At 38.5% G+C, this 19,352-nt stretch overlaps 1 protein-coding gene across 4 annotated transcripts in view; it reads left to right on the top strand.

Annotated features, from left to right (window-relative positions):
* ZNF804A (zinc finger protein 804A) overlaps positions 1 to 7,306 on the top strand; it is a 165,740-nt gene extending 158,434 nt beyond the window's left edge. For 2 of the 4 annotated variants that reach the window (XM_057420233.1, XM_057420234.1), the window contains exon 4: positions 1,709 to 5,801. In XM_057420233.1, the coding sequence (XP_057276216.1) occupies positions 1,709 to 4,970 (3,262 nt within the window). In that variant the 3' untranslated portion in view covers positions 4,971 to 5,801. Of the gene's footprint in view, positions 1 to 1,708; positions 5,803 to 6,115 lie in introns of those variants that run through there. The other 2 variants (XR_008973609.1, XM_057420235.1) reach the window with 2 other exon arrangements.
* Positions 7,307 to 19,352: the final 12,046 nt, after the last annotated feature.

Here is a 19,352-nt window from a genome sequence, read left to right as displayed (position 1 = left end):
GTATTTTTAGTTTAAAAAAAAAAAGTTTCATATATATTTCATGAAACCAGGCACGTTGGTTGAAAGCTGCATGAACATGCATTTGCAGACTGACACTACTTCATTGATGAGGTGAGGAATACAGTCTGTCTTTCTAGGATGTAACAGATCTCTGCCATTTCGTTTTCAAACTGCTCGCCTGGGAAAGTATCCAGAAATCTTGTATTAAATTTCAGTAACCGGATTTTTGATATTAAAAGGTAAGTGCTTCTTTTCCCCAGCTCAACAGAGTGTTCACCTCCCTCTACAAAAGTGACTCCTTTCTAATCATACATCTTAGTGGTGCATCTGGGGATAATGTTGAAATTAACATTGAGCTTGCTCATTGTGACTGTGTTCTCACTTAAATATGACAGTTATGACACCAACAAGCCACTGAAAATATACATACCAATTTCTCGCAGTGGAATCTCAGTGGGGAAAAGGCAAAAAAAATAGCTGCTGAAATGCAAATGTCATGAAGGAGAGTTTATCTCTCAGCTTATTTCTCTATTTAAGAATTGCTGTTTACTGCCACTTTGTAGTAAACAGAATGTTTCTTAGAGGTGTGATACAGACAGACACACAGGGTTTTTTAAACTGGTATTTTCTAGGTTGGTTTTACAGAAGTCACCATTTTATTGCGTAAAGAAAGGATTTGTGGGGGGGGTTTAGTATATATTTTAAATTTATGAAGAACTGGACAAGGCAAGAATTCTCATGAGAAATTCTTTTCCGTGAAACCTCTACCTTAATTCTAGACTCAGTAGAATAAGTTAAGCATTCTTTATCTCAGCACTTCTAGGGGTCCTAAACAACATTTGAAAGTTTCCCCAATGACTTGTTATCTAGTACTGCTCTACACTGAAGGACAGAATAATTTGGTTACAAAAACAAAAAAAGAATGTTGTAAGATAGGTCCATTACTCCGAGTGCTGAGCAGTTCTTGTGGATCCTGGAAACTTGGCAGCTTCAACAATTTTTGCTCTGCTCTTGGCTTTGTATTAAGTCAAGTAGAACAGATGGGAAGATGACATGAAATAAAGAACAGAAGTAGACAGTGATAATTTTTTTCTTGGGAAGAATGAATCACTTACTGCACTATTGTCAGCTGAAATACTCTCCTTGATATTATTTTTCCATGAAAGAAACTGCTGAGATTGCAATTGTTCAGTCTGTGAACATGAATAGGATGGGAGCTGCTGGGTGACTGACGATGGGCAGAGCTGCTGTCACTGGGATGTTGACTAAGGTGGAAGTCATGTGCATGAGGCACTCTGTGGTTTAGTAAATTTTGTAGCACAAAAGCATGTAAAACTTATGCTGTTTGTAGTAACAGTCTTGTAATCATAATGATCTACTGGGAGGAGAAGCAACATTTTTAGATAAATGAATAGTCTCTTATTGGGACAGGCAGGGTGTCTAGGAAAAGTGAACTACCTCATAGGGATCTGAGCCCTTCAGCTGCTGACTTCACATGAAGGAACTGGAGGCACAACATCTACTTTCTTTTTTTATTCTAGTCAGCTGATCTTAGTATAAAAGATGACATTTTTTTCATATTCTAAGTCTACATATCCTCAGATTCTTTGTCTTTTGTTAAAAAAAAAAAAATGTTGTAGATACCCATGTAATTCCATATTTCTGTCTGCAGAAAGGTACTGACTCCGAGTTTTGTTTTCCTTCCTAGTGCTCCTGGAAGCGGCCCTATGTTCAAATCTACTACAGTGACTGTGCGAGATCATTGCAGTAATAACCCCCAAAGTGCCATCACAGATTCTTCCAACAGTCAGGATTTAATGCATGATACACAGAATGGTGAAGATGTTGCTTCTGTTACTTCTTCCATTCCTGGAAATGCATGTAGTAATAAATCCGACACTAACAAATGTGGAGATCAGGTTCAAGGAGCTCAAGGTCATAGAGTTGGTTTCTCTTTTGCTTTTCCCAAGAAAGCAGTGGTCAAACTGGAGTCTTCAGCTGCTGTTTTCTATGAATATAATGACGAGACATCTATAGAGCATGGATTTAGCAGAAGAAGTAGGTTTGTTCCAGGAGCATGTAACATTCAGTCTCCTTCAGTGGCAGAAATAGTCCTGTGCCCTGAGGAGAAACATAACTGTTTTCACCCACTGGTGGAAAAATGCATAGGCACAGCAGGAACTCCTAAAGCTCAGGAGCCAGAAAAACTAGCTGGTGAAGAAAGCGGTGTGCTGGAGTCTCCTATCTTAACTCCTGCTGCATCCCATTCAAAGCATCTGGTTTCCTTGGACATGGGTGGCTATGGCATTGATGTGAATGCAGCAGACGTAGTGGACCAAATGCTGCCCATGGCTGTGGACAGTGCTCGGGTCCTGCCCCTGGACTGCAGCGGGTATGAGCTGCAGGCCAACAGGGCTCTGGCACAAGCAATTGTGGAGGACTCTTTATCTCTGCAGGATGTTGCCAAGGAAAATAATACAGATAGCAACAGTGATCCATCCATGACTGAAACTGAAATAAAAAGACTGGTTGCAGATGTATCAGTTCCATCAGCATCTGAAGAAGGTAGTGGTGGAACCCCACAAAGCAAACCGGACGTGCACAAGAGACCTTGTGAACCTTTTGTTCCTGTTCTTAGCAAACACGGATCAAATATTCTTCAGTGGCCATCGGAAATGTTAATTTACACAAGTACAGACCCATCAATTTCTTACAGCTGCAATCCTTTATATTTTGATTTCAAGTTATCAAGAGCAACTGACAGCCAAGAAAAGCCCAAGCATCAGCCAAACATACCTCATTTGCACCATAAAAGTGAATCCAACCATAGCTTAGTCTTGAATTTTACAAATAAACCTACTTCAGAGTGTGGTGATTATGAACCAGAAATCAATAAAGATGTGTGTGACTATACAATACCCCTTATAAGTGACAATTCCCTCCTCATAAATTGTGATTTTGCAAAAAATCAAAATAAAGTGTCTTTGGATGAATCATTCAGGATTAGAAAAATAGAAAAGTATCGCCTTTCTAAAAATCACTTACGACAAAACACTGTGATAGATGAGAAATACAACAAAATCTGGATCAAAGAAAGCCATGAAAAATGGCTACACAAAAGTAGAAAATGGAAAAGGAAAAGAAAATTGTGTCGTCATCATCATCACTGTGGGGACATGACAGCAGCAGAAATGGAGATGTCCTCAATGAGTGAAAAAGAAATCAGTTACCAAGATGAAAACAAATATCAGCACCTCCAAAATAATCCAGAGAAGTGCAGATATGATGTGGGGAATATCTGGCTAGATGCAGGTGAGCTACAGCATTCGCATCAAAAACTTGGTATTGAAAATTGTCATAAGAGAGTCATGTCTGCACCACATCATGTACATGGAGACAGAGCCTGGTGTGATGTTTGGAGTGCAACCAATAACCAACACCATGGTTGTAAGCGATGGCACAGAAGGAGCAGAGCAAGTTCTCAGGCATATGCAAAGCAGCTGGCTCTGAGTTCCAGGAGGCACAGCCTCAGGTACGCTAAAACATGTTGTAGCTGGAAAGCCAGGAGGTCAAGCTGTAGCCCAGAGCATAAATGTTTAGGACACTGCAGTGTGGAAAAGAGTCTGAGTCAAAAACAGTCCATAAAGAGAGGTTACAGTGTTCTGACAGAAGAAACAAAGAAATCCCACTGCAAGTGGAGAGAGCATACCTGTTCCTCTTCATCAGAAGAAAGCTCGTACACACAAACATTATCAGCAGAGGAATATCTGAGGCAAGCTCAAACTATAGGTACACGTCACAGGACAAAAGGGAAACAAAGGAAAAGAAAAACCAGAATCCATCGCATATTCCTTGACAGGAAAGCAAGGAGTGAGAACTCCAGACCTTCCACAGAAAGTTCTGCAAATTCTACGTTAAATGTTTTGAGGGGCCTCTTGACTCAAGACAGTCTAGAGGAAGTTAGTGCAGATCCCAAAGCTGATCATGCAAAAGACACAGATGAAATGACACAACTGGAGGAAAGCAAGTCATCTCTAGACACTGACATTTCACACGTGTTAGAACACAATGAACCAAGGGTGTGCACAGTGATGGAGAACACGCTGGGTGTATTTTCTGATGTTGTCACTGTGCCCCTTCCTGAGCACCGCGCTCCAGCAGCTGCCAGCACACAGGGTGTTCTGCAAGATGAAAAGAAGACAGAAGAGGTCAACAGTCATGAAAATCAGGCTCATTACAAACCTCCCCTCCCCAACAGACATTTGGAACAAGCTCCTCCTAGATCCAATCTTTGCCATTATGAATTGGCCGAGTCTCTACCACATGAGAAAATAAATGAGGTGACTGGTGAATGGGTACAGCGTAATCCTGATATATTTAGCAGCCCACCACCCTTGCCATTCAAGGAAGCACATGTAAACAGTCACAGTTTTTTAACTACTGAGCAGTTACTAGCCCCTTTTACCCCGCCTGATCAGACACTGATATTCCCTCCAGATAAACACGACAAATTCAAAGATCTCCCGTCTGAGGCCTATCAGCAGATCATGCCACAGAACATACTGGCCAGCAAAGTGAAGTTCACCTTCCCTCCCACAGCAATCCAGCCCCCGAATTCCCCACTGCAGCCTGTACCCCTGCAGCTGCCATTGTGCTCTACCTCCATCACCACCATCCACCACACTGTCCTACAGCAGCATGCCGCTGCTTCACTGAAGGTTCTCCAGCCCCACCAGCAGTTTCTCTCACAGGTCCCGGCTCTTTCCCGAGCTCCTTTACCTCATGTGCCAGTAGGACCAAGGCTTTGCCCAGGGGTTCACACAGCTTTTGTCACCGCACCGCACTTGCCACTGCTGCCACCCTCAGTCCTGCCACCAAGCCCGCCGGCATTCCCACTGCTGCCGCACACCGTCTTCCCATCCCTGCTGTCCCCACACCCTACTGTCATCCCCCTGCAGCCCCTCTTTTAGGATGGGTTCTCAGAGCTGGGGGAAGGAGCCCTCAGCTCAGTGGTCCTGCTGCTTCTACAGCCCCCCCTCGACTTTGCAGGATGGTTCTGTGAAATGAACTGGTTAAAATTCCTTGTTCCTTGGGAAGCATTTACTGTAAGTACAATAATGCAAACATTCATGTTGAGGTCAGACCTGTACTATAACAAAAGCACTAAATAGTCTGATGCTAATATGAACTCTCTATATGTAAGTGAAAATCATGTCTTAGAATATGTACAATATAAATAAAATATATTTATAGTTCTATAACATGTTGTATTCACTTTTTTGTTTTTATCTTTGTGTATTTGCACCTATTTAATGTTTAGACAAAGCTGATGCACTATGTTTTGTACTATGTCCTCTGAAACTGTAAATCTGGTGACAAACTATCTCTTGCAATAAATTTTTGTTAACTACTTAAGTATATAAAAAAAATCTTTCGTTATAAGCCTCATGGATGTTGCTCTTCCATGGTTTTCTGCAGCTGAATAGCATCCTCTGCCCCTACTCTGTTTGAATAATCAGGTTTCCTATGCATCAGTGATTTATCAAGGAGGCTCAAAGGCTAATACCTTGAGGTATTGTCTCACTGAGCAAGAGAGGAAGATTAATAGATGTGTTTGTGTTAGCAGCTTGAAGTTACCATGACAAATTGTGCCTACTTGTAGTATGTGCACAAACTGCTCACTGTTGGAGCTAATCCCTTTTGTACTAAACCACAAAATGATGATGTAACAAAAATGACATCAATGATGGCCTGGGGGGAATATCAACACCAGTTTGACTTCAAGGGAATATTGCTTACACTGGAATGGTGAAGCACAGGGAAGATCTTGGCTCCACCAAGCAGTTGTGCTCTGACTGTGCACAGCCCTCGATGGGGCAGATCTGTTTGGGTGAGGTCCTTCCTGCCTGTGCAGTGTGTGACAATAACAAGGATGCATGAGTATGAAGGGGATGTCAGGAGGAGGTTCACATGGGGAAACCCACCAGGGTTTGAGACAGATTCTCACCTCACTTTCACCCTCTCTTTCCTGAAGCAGTTTGCCAAAGTAGAATAACATTGAATAGAGATCAGCTAAAATAATAATATGCTGCCATTACTTCTAACTCTATTTCAGAGACTTCTCCCTACCTCTGCAGTCTGTTTATTGCTTTAGCAGCTATAAACAGCTTTAGCCAGTGAAATCTCCACATTTGCTTTAGTTTGGGATGTATCAGGCCCACACCTACAACAAAACCGAAGACATTCTGAGATAGAACCATCTTTTTGAGTTAAAATGAAGTGTTACCATGTGAATGAAGCTAAGGATTTGCAGCATGACCCTTAGTGCTAGAAGTAGGCCCTCTGTAATGGAAGGTAGGTGTTAGCAATCCAATTAATTACTTAGTTTCACCTTTTTATGTAGTATAATAAAATTATATAAAGTTGAACTTAAAAAGTAGTAATTTTGGAAGATTATTAATATTCATTACATATGAATAGCTACAGACATTAATCATTTGAAAAGTAATACTATATCTTAAGACATATATATGGATATTACTTCCTGCATCTATAGCATTAGAACTTACCTGTGTCAATAATGCAAGTTTTTGTATAATATTACATTAAAACTATAGCAAATGACATCTTGTCACTATGATTACAGTGTCAGCTACTCAAGGAATGCGAGTTTTCCCTGTCTTGCAGTTACAAAGGGCTAAAGTATGCCAATAAGCAAAAAGCTGATAAGAAAGAGCAGTTGAGATATCAGGGTCTGGAGAGCGACTCGGATCTCCTGACTGAGGCTGTGTCAATGAGCAGGATGTTGCTGTCCCTGTAATGCCATAAAGAGGGTATATTTTCTCTATTTGCAATTTCAGGTGAATGCCTGTTTCTATTTATCTGGTACCTGAAAAAACATAGCATAGAAGTGACTTTATACACCTTTATTTTGCAAGCATGCCTACATAATCTATATGTCTCCACTACTGCCTGTGATATGTAGGTACCAAGCAGGGCTAAACACAGGAATATCTGAAGTGGGAAGGTTCATGCCAGCTCCCCTAGCTGACTTCTGCATTTCTGTCCTTCTGTGTAGTAGCCAACACAGACAGTCCGTTGGGTTCTGATGTCTCAACAAAGACAAAAAAAACATCTAATTCTATGAGTACACTTGAAAAAAGTCATGTAGGAAAATCATGATTGCATGTTATCAGATCCATGCATTTTTATCTGGCAGGAGATGAAAAATCACCAATTTCAGTTTTTCAGTTGCAATATTCATTGAAAAATCCCATCTTTTAAATTTAGAAGTCCACATTTTTTTAACAAAATGTTCCAATAGCTTTAAATTTTACTTTATTCCTTACAATTTTCTTCCTATTTTAAGTTGTTAAACTTTGAAGACATTGCACAATTATTTGTTATCTACTGTAACTGCTTTAAGTGCATAAACTACTTAAAAACTCTAAGAACCAAGTGTACTCATATGCTATTGCTTGGATCGCTACAGCTGTTTATATATATGACTTCATTTGTAAAAGCAAAACCAATATAAAAATAAATCACAAGTTAAATTTAAAATTGAGCATACTAGATTAAATGACCTAATGAAATATTCTTTTGAGTTTTTCTTTTATTATTAAAGATCTAACTTCTAGTAAGTTATATAAAGGTAGCTCTTCTTATTCATGTTCTATCTGATATTTTTGATTAAATGTGTATTTTTCTTCCATAACTTGGCAGAATATTTCAAATACTAAATTATTGAATTTTTATCAGTCTAAATAAATTCCACAAAATTTTTTCAATCTAATGAATTTATGGTTGAATTTTCAGATTTACACAGATTGAGTGTGTCTATGCTTCCGGCCAGTTTTCCAATTTGTAGAACTATTGGCCTGTCTTCCTAGTGTAAACAGGCAAAGTGGTACACAGAATGGAAGGAATTAAACCTTCAGATCTTAACCTAAACAAGGTTATAGATTTTGTTAAGTGATTTCCCAGACCAGCTCTGCAGAGAAATTCCTTGGAAAGTTAATCTGTTCTGCTGAGGTGAGAAGAGTACCTTTGTTTGGTCCTTTGAAAATTGCAATTTGCCCAGACCATGATCTTCCTGGGGATGTCCCATTGCTCAGGTAATGTGACCCACAGGGTCACGCTCTGGAGAAGCTTTTGGGCATTAAGGAACATACAAGACAATGTCTTGTATTGGTATGCAAACTAGCAGCTCTGCAAGTTTTGAATTACTGCAGAGCAATCACCACATTTCAGATTCTACAGGAGTGAGTGATGGGTAGTCACTTATGGAGAAACTGTTGACCACAATCATTGGTAAAAACCCCACCTTTTACAGGGTGATAATGTTTTTATCATTTGCTGTAATCAAACAGCAATGAAATCATTAATGAAGCAACATCTTCTTTGCTTGCCATGTTAACTTTGTAGTAGCTCATGTATTCAGGCTAAGCTTTAAAAGGCCATTGGGACATCCATTTTTCTTTAATATCCTACTATACATGATAATATGCTGCTTATACAACACACGACATGGCTATAGTTTTTTTTTGTCAAGTTAATTTTCTATGACTGTGCATTTTTCTCAAAGTACTTGGTTTTTTTTTTTTGTTGTGATAATATTTACTTCATGTGCTGCATTTAAAATACAGCTGTAAGAATAATTTGGCCAAACTCTTCATCAGTGTAAATCAATGCACAACTTCTGACCTCAGTGGAATTTCATTGATTTGTACCAACCCAAAATCGCTTGTGTTGCAGTGTTAAGGATTTTGTAAACTTGCTCAGTTAAGGCAATAAGTTATGACCAGGTGAATGTATTTTTAAGGCAGTTATTTGTTTATATCTAAGGAGGTAAATTTTAATCTCCTGGATATTGTACTGTGGTGCTCCTGGTCTACATGTTCTAAACACCACACATTCATTTTCTGATTTCCCTTCCTGTGCATTGCCTAAAGATTCGTGTATGTGTAGCAGTGCACATATTTATGCAATATGCCTTCCAGATGTACAATTTTACAAAGCTATCTAAACTCTATTGAAAGTAAAGACCTTTTTACTGTATAAAGATCATTTGATATTTTTAAATTAACATGGCTTACTCTCTAAATGTGTATGTTATTTTATAGATCACTGAATGCTTGCAGTAGGCATGGTTTTGTATATTATTTTATGTCCTTCCTTCTCCCCTTTACTTCAGGAACACTATAAAGCTGTCTGGTTTTCTGTAAGATTATCAGAATGTATTGTAATATATCTATTTCTGAATATGAACCAGGCTTCTTTATTACTTCTAACTGCAAAAATTAGTGTACCGACTTTAAGAATTATCTTATTTTTGCTTCAAGCTTCTGTTTCATTTTATGGATTGTATAAGGTTGGGAGAATTTCTACTCTGAGTCTGAAGTTTGACCTGTTGGTAAAATTCTGAAACCAGTGAATTCTTAAGACAGTTTTGCCATTAACGTTGCTGAGGACTTATTTTGTCCTGGGGCATTAGGGCACTTTATTTATTAAAACTCCCTTATACTCACTGCTTTCACTTGAATAATAATTTCATAAAGTATGAGGAGGAGCACAGACCAGTAAGGAAAAATTGATCCATTTTACATCAGTCTTTTGTTGATCTATTTTTATTGTAACAATATTTCTGTAATTAATGACCGTAAGGGTATGTCCTTAAAATTTCTGTTCTGTATCATCAGTGTTTTGAAATGTATACATGCACCTTCTATTTGATACCAAAGAAAAAAACAGATTTAGTAAGTGTGACTAAATTCATACAGTATTTAGATAAAGTGTCAGTAGTCTTTAATGGGATAAGATCAGAATGTGCAAATTCATGTAGAGAATATGACAATAATACATTAAGCTTCAAATGTGAATCCACAATGGATATAATATTATTTATGTGAATTAAAGGAGGTTACTATTAAATCAGTAGTGGTGTTTGTTTGCTATGAATGAGATTTTTAGAGATAAATTATTTTCCTTTTTTTTCTTCAAAAGAAGGAGGTAACAGGAAAATACTTTCGGAAATGCATATTTTAAAATCAGCTATAGGTAGAACCTGCATCCCTTTTCTCAGGGATGAGAAACAGCAAGTAAGTATTGTGCATTCAAAGAAAACACTTTTTCTAAAGAAACATCTTGCATTTCTAGTTCAGTTTTATCTTGGTTTAGTCTGGTGAAATCTGGGAAGAATTAGGGTAAAACATAGGAAGTTCTACCTCAAAGGGGCAAGATCCTTTTTTATATTGTAAGAAATCAAACTAATTTAAATTAATATATTTGCACTATGGTGAATATGGAGAAAGCAAAGCTAATTTTTTTCTTGCAATGTAATTCAGATTTAGCAATGTAATTCAGACCCAAAACCTTCGTGCATGTAACAGGCTCTTTTATACATGGCTTTTATGTCAGTGGAGTGCTGGCAAGAACAGCAGTAAAATCCAATCTCTTCTCTCATGTCGAGTAATGCCTGTTGAAATGAAAAGGAGGCAAAGACTGAAAGGAGGTAAACCTGAATCTGTCAATGCCTAAATAATACTTTTTACCTGTGGAATTGTAATTGGACATAGAAGTTTACTTGAATTTTAGTGTTTGTACGTATATAGGTGTGCCTGTGCGTGTTGCCATGCACATAATGGGCTACTAGTTGAGGATTCTGTTTTTCTAGGTGTAATTTTGCATCTGTAATTAAGCTTGTTTGAAATGTACATAGTAGAAAAGACCGTTGAAGGGAGAAATATTTAATAATAATAATCATAATTATTTAAAAAGTGTGATTATTAAATAATGAACCCATCCTTTTCTCTCCAGGATGGAGGAAAGTTGCTCAGTTACTTTACCTGGCTGTATTTTGTGTCTTTCTACCACTTAAATTGCAAGTGCTGTTTTCCTCAGTAAGCCTTTTCCAGCTGGTCTGTTAGTCCATTAGTGTCAAAAAAAGACAGGATAGCAAGAGAAGATGTGCATGTAATTTCATCTTTAGAAAGTCCCTTTTCTCTCTGAAGAAATTGTTCACTAGAATGAACCTTCAGTGTGCAAAGCAAGGATATTGCTCTCTCTGCCACTGCCTGTGGCTGCACTCCTCACCTTCTCTTAATGTGTCATTCTCCAGAGGCAGAAGAAGTACAAAGGAAGGTCTTCTAGCACCACCAGTTTACCCAGAACTGGGTGCAGAGGAGCACGTTGGAAGATTATCCATGTTCTTCCCAGCAGATGTGTTACTGTAAGTGAAAGGAGTGTCACAAGCACTGGGCATTTATTTTTCAGTTCTTACTTCAGACGGAATTGCAGCCAGGCTAAAAGAAGCATGAGAGGAGAAACACTAGGGCAAAGTGGTTTAAGTGAATAAGGCATTTCACTGAGATGCTTTAGTGTCTCAGTAGATGCCCATCAGCTCTATACTTGCTGAATTCTCTGCACTGCAGACTTCCATATTTGGGAACTCTCAAAAGAAATTGAGCACTGGTTGGGTGGGCAAGGAAGTGAATTACACTTTGCTCCTAGGGAAAATCATTGGATTATACCCATTTGAGTGGATAGGTTGGTAGAATGGGATAGAGGACCTTCCCTGTGTTCTGTTGCTGGTGTTCCACTTTCTGCATGAGGAGATACTGGGTCATTGAACCATCAGTAGTGGATGGATGCAAATGTGTTACGTGCCCACCAGCTGTCTGCCAGCTCTGTATTTGGTTAGCGGGGAGACTTAGATCTCTGACTGGGTTTCTTTGGGTCTGTTGAATGGGGAGCAATTGCCCACTTGTGGCAGAGGTCAGCCAGGGCTCTCTTCTTGTGGTGGGACTAAGTCTGGCTTGGAGCATTAAGTGGAAGCCTAATTTAGGATGTAGGATATTTTTTTTCCATAGTAGGATAGTTTGTTTTCCATAAAGCAATGTGGGCAATAAATGTGTTCTTGGTTAATAAAAAGGGCAAAATGCTATTCAGGTTGTAAAAAGCAGAGTAAATAGAAACTTAAGTGTTGGGATGAAATAAAGAATGTAAATCACAAAGCTGTCACAAGGGAATTCTCAAAGTTGGGAAATTCATTATGAGCAAGAGTAATAATAATAATAACATAATAATAAATATATTAATTATAAAATTATTATTGTTGTTGTTATTTACATGCAGTATAAAATATCCTGAGATCTATAATATCTATGTAAATCAGTCCTGTCAATCACCAGTCCAGTACTGGGAGCATGGCTGGATTCTGGGCAGTAGGTTATTGAGTGTGAAACACAGAGCAGCCTTCAGAGGAGCAGCAGTATTTGCCACTCTGAAGAATGTCTTGAGCACAATAGAAAGTGGGTTTAGGGGAAAATATGCAGGTACTTTTGGAGGAAAAAGAAGGGGAGCTGAGAGGGACTGAACCTGGCAATATTTGTGGAGATGAATGACACGGCAGATAGACAAGGGAGGCTGGGTGAGAGGGTGCACTGCTACAAGGGTTTTTACAGACAGCTTTAATAAACTCTATCCGAGCCTGCAAAGAGTGGTGATAATTTATCTCTAGAACACCCTACGTCCTTTTATTCAGTTCTCCTTGGGGGTACTTTTACTTTCTAACCCAGGGATACCAAGCAATGGGATTTCCTGACATAACATTGTGTGGCATTAGCATGAGCAGTGGGATGTAAGAATTCTGCAGCAACAGATCACCTGGAAGGGCTGAAGGAGTAAACACTTACTGGAGTGTTTTTCACAGAGAAACAGAGTTGTACAGAAACATGGAGACCACGGCAGATGCACATGTAAGAGGTTTTATTTGAGATTTCAATGTTTTAGACTCTTTCTGCTGCTGTGTTACAGTATGATGTGGGTATCAAAGCTGCTTCTTACCATTGCTTTTCATTATGCAGGGTTTTGAACATCACTGGTAGATGCAATTTGACACATCACAAGCAGATGCGTCAGCAGGAGCATCTAAATGTGACACATTTTTTTCAGATGTTGCAGTTACAAAAATATCCTTCTTTGCAGGATATTTTGAATTAAAACTGTATGCATTTTGATAACAATGCTGAGACCCCTTTCTGAGGAGTGTTGCTATATGGGAACTGTCAGCTGGTTCATAAAATTACCTCACATTGGTGGGAAGAAGTACTGGAGGGCTAAGCAGTTATTGCCAACCAGGTAATTTTTTTCTACATTTTCTATAATTTTAGCAACAGGAAAGCAAAATCATAGTGGTCATTAGGGATTTCTTGTCTGTGACTGTTCAGCAGACAGCTCTCTGAAATTCAGCGGCCTTGTAGACAGAGAAAGCTCCATAGAATAACTGGCAACCTTTCTTTTAATCTTTTAAATCTGTAATGCAAGTATATACATATTGTTAATAATTCATACTAATGGAGAGCTCTTGCCCAAGAGCACATTCCCCTATCACAGAAAATAAATTGTTTAATGATGTCTAGGATAGAAATCAGAGTCTGGCTGTAAATCCAGCTGTATAGAACAGTACTACACATGCAGTGCACACTTCCCTAAACAAATAAATTCATCACAGTTTAATAACAGTGGAAATAAAAAATGTAAGGTAATTTAAATAATGTGCGAAATTGATCCATATTTTATCCCAAAGCCATAATGCCAAGTGCTCACATTATCAGGAATTCCTGATAGCCTTCAAGGCTGGCCCTGGTGAAGGTAAGCGCTCAGGCTGAATTTTAATGTTATCATCCTGGCCTAAATTTATAGGGAATCAAAATTCAGTTTTGTGGTGGTGGTTGCTTGAACCTGGTTGTTAGATGAGAAAGAGTTAGGGATTGCTCAGCTGGGTGTTGGGTCCCTCAGTGGATTTAGGTGGCAGAGTGGGATGGAAGGCAGCTTCTGAGGTTTAAGATCAGAGATGATCATCAGAGTGTCACTGCCACTGAGGACCACCAAGGTGTGGAGATGTTGGTAGTGCATTGCTGGGGTGGTAAAAAAGGTGAGGAATAAAAATGGGACCTTACAGACTGAACCTTCAATAGTCTTGCAGAGAAATGTTGCAAATTATCTGTTCCCTTTGCGCGTTAGCTAATTTAAGCAGTTTATTTTCATATGTCTAAAAATAAAATACAAGATAGAATTTCTTTCCTGCTTAGAAATGGGTAATAATGTTAGACTCAATAGTGACTGCAATTTCATTTTTCAAACCCCAGCACTTGAAATATTCTTTATGACAGTGAGAGCTCATTCAGCTGGGTAGTGCCATGTCCTACTGGTGCTCTCCCAGTGTGTGCTCCCCTTCAACCAATTGCTTCTGGTCATCCGAAACAACTGAGGTACCAACTGTCCCGAGATACATTTTACATAAGTTCTGGTTTTCATATATCTATAATATATGCAAACTATTTCTGTTTAGCATTGTGTCAGACTATTTTTTGTGATAAAGATATTTGTGTTCATTCTGCTATAATTGAGCTTAAAATCATTTTTGCTTGTCCCTATTTAATGATTAATCCTTTTCCCTTCACAAATTTTTTAAATGCATCTTACCCTAGAACTGAATTAATGATTCTTGTAAACAATGTGTGAGTTTTCCTGTGTGATAACAGCTGTGTGATGCTAGGATAAGGGCCTTTTGCTTTTCAGTATCCTACTTGAAGCAGTAATTAAGAGGTGCTGGTTTAACTTGAAATCTTCATCTGTTTGAGGGGCTCTGAATATGTATTTGTAGCCTGAACTAGTCTGTGTCAATCTGGTTTTGGTTCTATGAGGATTTAGTTTAGAAATCTCAAGCCAAGGTCTGGATTTTTAATCTGGGATATTCAGGGAATACTTTTGAATTGGGCCTACGTTTGACATTTTTGTGGCTTCAATGGATTTCTGAAGCCATTACATTGTTCTGGCTGCTCTTCCCACAAACCTATCACTCATCATCAGCCTCATGGACTCAGTCACTTCGTTGGACTTTTAGCATACCAAGCATACCATATTTGTGTATTAACAATCAAAAATGGGATCTTATCCAATTATTTTCCTGGAAACTCTCATCATACAAAACTTTGCTTAGAGTTACTGAATTTTGTCATTTTAAAAACACTGGCTATGTCGTTTCATTTTAAATTCTATGCAATAATTTGCACATTCATACTCCTCTTGCAAGCAGGGAAAATTTTGAGAGCTGCCTTTCTCTTGCTGTTTGGCACAAGGAACTAATTTTCTATTCAATAATAGGTTTTCTTCTTTCAAGTCATCCAGGAATTTTGATATTCTTGCTCTGTTATGCAAACAGAGAGTGACTGTTGTTTATCCTAAAAAAAAAGAACCTTTGCTTCTCTGAGGGTTTAAACACAATTCTTGTTTCCTCTCAACTCTCTGTCTTGTGATGTTCCTTGTCACATTAGTGTGTTTTAAAGCTGTCTGTTGGTACCTGAGCTGTCAAAAAGGAAGATTAAAAACGCACCTTTCTTTCTGGGGATTTTCCATTGCAAAATGCAGAGGAAGAAAAAGAAAACCTTTCCTGTTTACTATTGGCATACATCTGAGGCTTGCTGTATATGACATTTTGGTTACATTCTGGGGTTAGGAAGGGATTACTGTTCTTGTCAGACAGCCCAGGGTATTCATGCTAGAACATATGCAAGATCCTGAAATGGTTATTATATTGTGGGGAGCAGAATCTACATGACAGAAATGAAGGGTCATAAATTTGATTTTTATCTAAGTCACGAACATGGTGTGTGACTTAGGACAGAAATAATTTCTCTCTGCTTCCTTTGGGAAACTGGAACAATTGTAATTACCTTCAGGTAGGGTGAATACACTTACTTTCTATTACAGCTAATCAGAAGATGAAATATGTTTTATTAACTTCTAAGATTCATGAAGTTTTCAGCTAGGAAAGGAGAAAATACAGTATTTTTAATACTATCAAATTCACTCGGTATTGAGAAATAATTTCAGAAAACTTCATGATGTAAATCCCTAGTGTATTCAGGAATTTACAAACTTACATTTAATTTACAAACCGAAATAATTTCTGAAAGGAATACAGAAAATAGCCCTTGTAATTGGACCAAACAGGGAGGCATCCTACAACAGCTCCATTTGGTCCCAGATTCCAATGAGACCATAAACACTGGCTAAAGTCCACAAACATGGCAGAGGTTTGGAATGAAAATGTACACCAGTGCTACTAATCCAACTGTATTTCTGTTTTTCAGAACCTGGGTCTTAGTTGCTGCTCTGAGTAATAAAGTATATGGAAAGGAAATGATGTACATGTGAAAACTTTCCTCATTTCACGTAAGACTTGAAGAATGATCCAGGACCGTGTATTTCTCTTGTGTTTCAGTTAGTGTTTAAATGATTCAGTCATCATTTTGCCTATGCACTTATCATAGAAAATGCTTAATTTTGATCTAATATGTTTTCTGAAGACACTTAAGACCATTTTTTAGTTTTTCAAAGTAAGAGCCTATTCCACTCTCACTAACTGTAAATAACTCAATAACTCTCTTTTCTGTATATAGATGATCTCACCATATCTTACAGTCAGTTCATGTTTGTTTTTTCTTTCTTAGTGGAACAAGGGAAACTGGTTTGGGAAAACAACCTGGAAAAAATAGCAAAATCAGACAACATCAGATCCCTATGCACATATGATAGGTTTAATGAGGAAACAAACATGCAAAATCTAGTTCTTAAATTATGTCTGTGATTGCTTAGCAGAAATTCAAAAAAACTGATGAGTTGTTGATTCATCCTAAATCCTGTTTAGTGAGACTAAGAAAATAAAGCAACCAAGGGAGACTGCCTTGCAGCTAATAGACGGGCAGAATTCATAAGCAGAGCATTTTATTTCACTGGGATATAATGAAATAAATGGGCTTGCAGATGTTTCTGGATGCTGAAACCAGCTGGACCGGAGGCAAGGCTCTTGTACTGCCCCAGGAAAGGTGAGTGTGGGCAGACAGGGAAGGGATGATCCTCAGATTGCCCAAAATACAAAACTGTGACTGCTAATTGCTTGGGAAAGTGCTAATTGATCTAAGATGGGTGTGCAAGACAGCACTGACTTTGCTGAAGTCAGTAACCCATAGCTTCTTTTCAGTCTGTGTTTTTGGAGGTGCAGTGTAGGAGAAGACAGGCTGACAACAGGCTTTGAGATAAACCTGTGTTGCATTCTGCTGCTGAACAGGCAATGTAAATATCAGAATCATCTGATCTTACAAAAAAGATCAGTTCCTTGCTTTTGATAAGTCACCTTTTTTTTTTTTTTTTTTTTTAATTCTTGTTTGGTCTAGTACCAAATAAGAAAGTAATTGCACAATTTTGAATGCACATTTATGTCCCACCAACTTCTACATTATTTGAATGGAAAGTGTTGCTATGAAGACTTAAACAGGGGAAGTTTAGTTTGGATATAAGGAGGAAGTTCTTTACTGTTAAGGTGGTGAGGCACTGGAATGGGTTGCTCAGGGAAGTTGTGAATGCTCCATCCCTGATGGTGTTCAAGGCCAGGTTGAACAGAGCCTTGGGTGACATAGTTTAGTGTGAGGTGTCCCTGCCCATGGCAGGGGAGCTGGAACTAGATGATCTTAAGGTCCTTTCCAACCCTAACTGTTCTATGATTATATGATTCTATGATTCTAGGTCAAGACTTTTTAGTGAGCATGACAACCAGTGATTTTCTACAGTATTCAATAGGTCACTGCTGTGTAGAAATTTCTTTCAGATTGAAAAATGATAGTCAAAACCGTAAATGCATTTGTATCAGGTCATATTGTAAGAATGTGAAAGTATGTTCAATCATGCGATACATAATTTGACTTTATCTTGCTGTCCCAGCTGGAGTTGGAGTACACATGGTTACCATACGAATGGTACATACAGGGAAGCTTCTTAATAGAAAGTAGTACATTTGAGTTTATTTATTTTTTTTTTCTGTCATTACCAGTTTCTTTCATGTACAATACTTAAAAGGCAAATAGGCTTTATGCAGAAAAGGTGTCAAACACTTTAATGCATACCTTGAGAAAAGACATTTTCTAGCTGTGTATAAATGCTTAGCTCAGAGGTCATCTGCATCATTATGTTTCTGCTGCAACCTGCTCTTAGCGGATATATGCAGCGTCTTGTCAGTTTGGGCATGCTACATAGTTGATAAGATATGAGCAGGCTTTTCATGCCCATTGCCTTCTCCTCTTCATCAATTTTGCTCCATTGTGATTAAAGTTTTCCCTTGCAGCAACCTTAATTGTTTTTTGAGGATTAGAAGAGTAATTGTAGTCACAGCTGTTGTGAGTTTAATTCTGATTTGCAAAGAGACTACCCTATAAGCAAACATTTTCATTTTGAACACTTTGATCAATGGCTTTCCATTAAAAATAGAGAACCCCCTAGCTGGAAACATTCCTCACTAGAGGGATGTTTTTGGCCACATTCCTCCATACAGGAGGAATCCAGTAGGAGCAACCATCCCATGCAGTATGCAGTTCCTCACTGTCTGAGCAAGCTATTAACTCTATCTTCCTACTGTATTTTGCATGTGGAAGTGGACTTTAAAAAAAATTCACCCACAGTTCCACTGGTGCTGTGCAATACAATTTACTTCCATCCTTTAGGGTTCTGGCCTCAGGGAGCATCAAAGGCTAAACCTGGGACTACAGCCAGCGGCAGGAGTCGTCAAAACCAGACTGGTTCCTACAAGAACAATTCTTTCTTTGTCCTGCCATAGCACCATAAAAAGCCCCTGGAAAGCTTTGGAAATCAGGGGTTTCCTAAATAGGATCCTGAATCCACCTGTGGATTTCTTATCTCCCTTTTTCATATTACTACAGTCAGTGAAAGGTAGTCATTTGTGTTTGTTCCCTTTTTTTAAATGAAACAAAGCAGTTATTAGGCTTCTCAACATGGAACACAGTAGGTTTTTATTTTCTTTAAAGAAAAAATAATCAGCTAAAAGTTTTGTAACTGGCTGCCACATAGTTGAAATGGGAAGTATTCCCAGGTGTCAGGTATCCACTGCTGGACTAATCTTTGCATCCAGTTTCTCTTACTTGATTCTGTGAACTGAAACCCTATCACCTATGTTTTAAGCGTTACCACCACACCCCCCCCAAAAAAAAAAAGAAATTCATTGTGCTTGAGGTCTTAGAAATAAGTATTTATTTGTCTCCTGCAGTAATCTCTGTTTCGTGTTCCACCGCCTGTAAGGAGCTTACTTTGAAGATAATTCAATGCAACATGTATCTTTGGAGCTCTAGCGACAGGAACAAAATTGTTTTATCTTTTTTGTTCTTGGTGTGCTGTGCTGCTTGGGATGGTGCATAGACCATCTGCTGCTGAGGTAACTCTTGGGATATTTGTCAAATTGATTGCACTTAGGAACAACTGAGACAGAGGAAAAATAGAGT

Source organism: Pezoporus wallicus, unplaced genomic scaffold (assembly GCF_028554395.1).
Source record: "Pezoporus wallicus isolate ANWC-B61680 ecotype Strahan unplaced genomic scaffold, APGP_CSIRO_Pwel_v1 contig_6564, whole genome shotgun sequence".
Lineage (NCBI taxonomy): Eukaryota > Metazoa > Chordata > Aves > Psittaciformes > Psittacidae > Pezoporus > Pezoporus wallicus.
The sequence above is the reverse complement of the archived record's forward strand: the minus strand, read 5'-3'. Positions and strand labels throughout refer to the sequence as shown.